Source organism: Olea europaea, unplaced genomic scaffold (assembly GCF_002742605.1).
Source record: "Olea europaea var. sylvestris unplaced genomic scaffold, O_europaea_v1 scaffold38492, whole genome shotgun sequence".
NCBI lineage: Eukaryota > Viridiplantae > Streptophyta > Magnoliopsida > Lamiales > Oleaceae > Olea > Olea europaea.
Genome location: NW_019257943.1, coordinates 1 through 824, shown reverse-complemented (window position 1 = coordinate 824; position 824 = coordinate 1). Strand labels below are relative to the sequence as shown.

The 824-nt window shown below is 38.0% G+C and overlaps 1 protein-coding gene across 1 annotated transcript; it reads right to left on the bottom strand.

Annotated features, from left to right (window-relative positions):
• Window positions 1-236: 236 nt before the first annotated feature.
• Window positions 237-651, bottom strand: LOC111387032 (bifunctional protein FolD 1, mitochondrial-like; the record flags this gene model as incomplete). Its single annotated transcript, XM_023011551.1, has 2 exons — window positions 237-407; window positions 484-651. Coding segments are annotated over 2 exons (339 nt in total), but the record flags the coding sequence as incomplete, so codon positions are not given.
• Window positions 652-824: the final 173 nt, after the last annotated feature.

Below are 824 nucleotides of genomic sequence, written 5' to 3'. Positions count from 1 at the left end.
ATTTCTACAAATCGCTAAAATATCCCAAAGCTTGATATATTTTTCTCGACTTACAGGATATAACTTTAGCCTTTAAAATTAGCATATTCCTCTTTTAGTCCTAAACCTTCCAAACTTCATAATTAAGTCCACATCACACTACAAAAAATTTCGGAGTATTACGGACGCCTGACACATAAAATATAGACTTGGATGCAAACACCTGTACATATAAATAAACATATAAGAGTAATTTTCTAAGTAAATTTAAATGAGAGCTTAGCAGATTGAAGTGTGTTATAAAGCAGCATGGCAACAGTCATTGGTCCAACTCCTCCTGGCACAGGCGTAATCGCAGAAGCTACCTTTGATGCTTCCTCAAAACAAACGTCTCCAATGAGCCGATAACCATGTTCACACTTGGGATCCTGCAAGTATTCCAACATGAATAAGAGAACAAATAAAAGCAGGCTATATTTCATCATTCAAGCAACTAGATGTCACCTCAACCGGGGTAGTGCCAACGTCAACAACTATTGCACCAGGTTTTAACCAACTCCTGCACACCAAATTTGGCACTCCAGCAGCTGCAATTAAAATATCAGCTTCACTCGCAATTTTATCTGGGTTTTTCGTATGTGGATGAATAATGGTCACAGTAGCATGGTGCCTCTGCTCAAAAGTCGAACAATTGGATAGTTATTACAGAAGTCAAAAATTGAGCAGAAGATTCTAAAACATTATTCTGAAGTATAAGAAATTGTGGTGATAGGAGGTAAACTTGGAAGCAGGAGAAGAGAGGAAGGATAAACAGGATATCACCTGCAGCAGCAAGGATGTTGGTA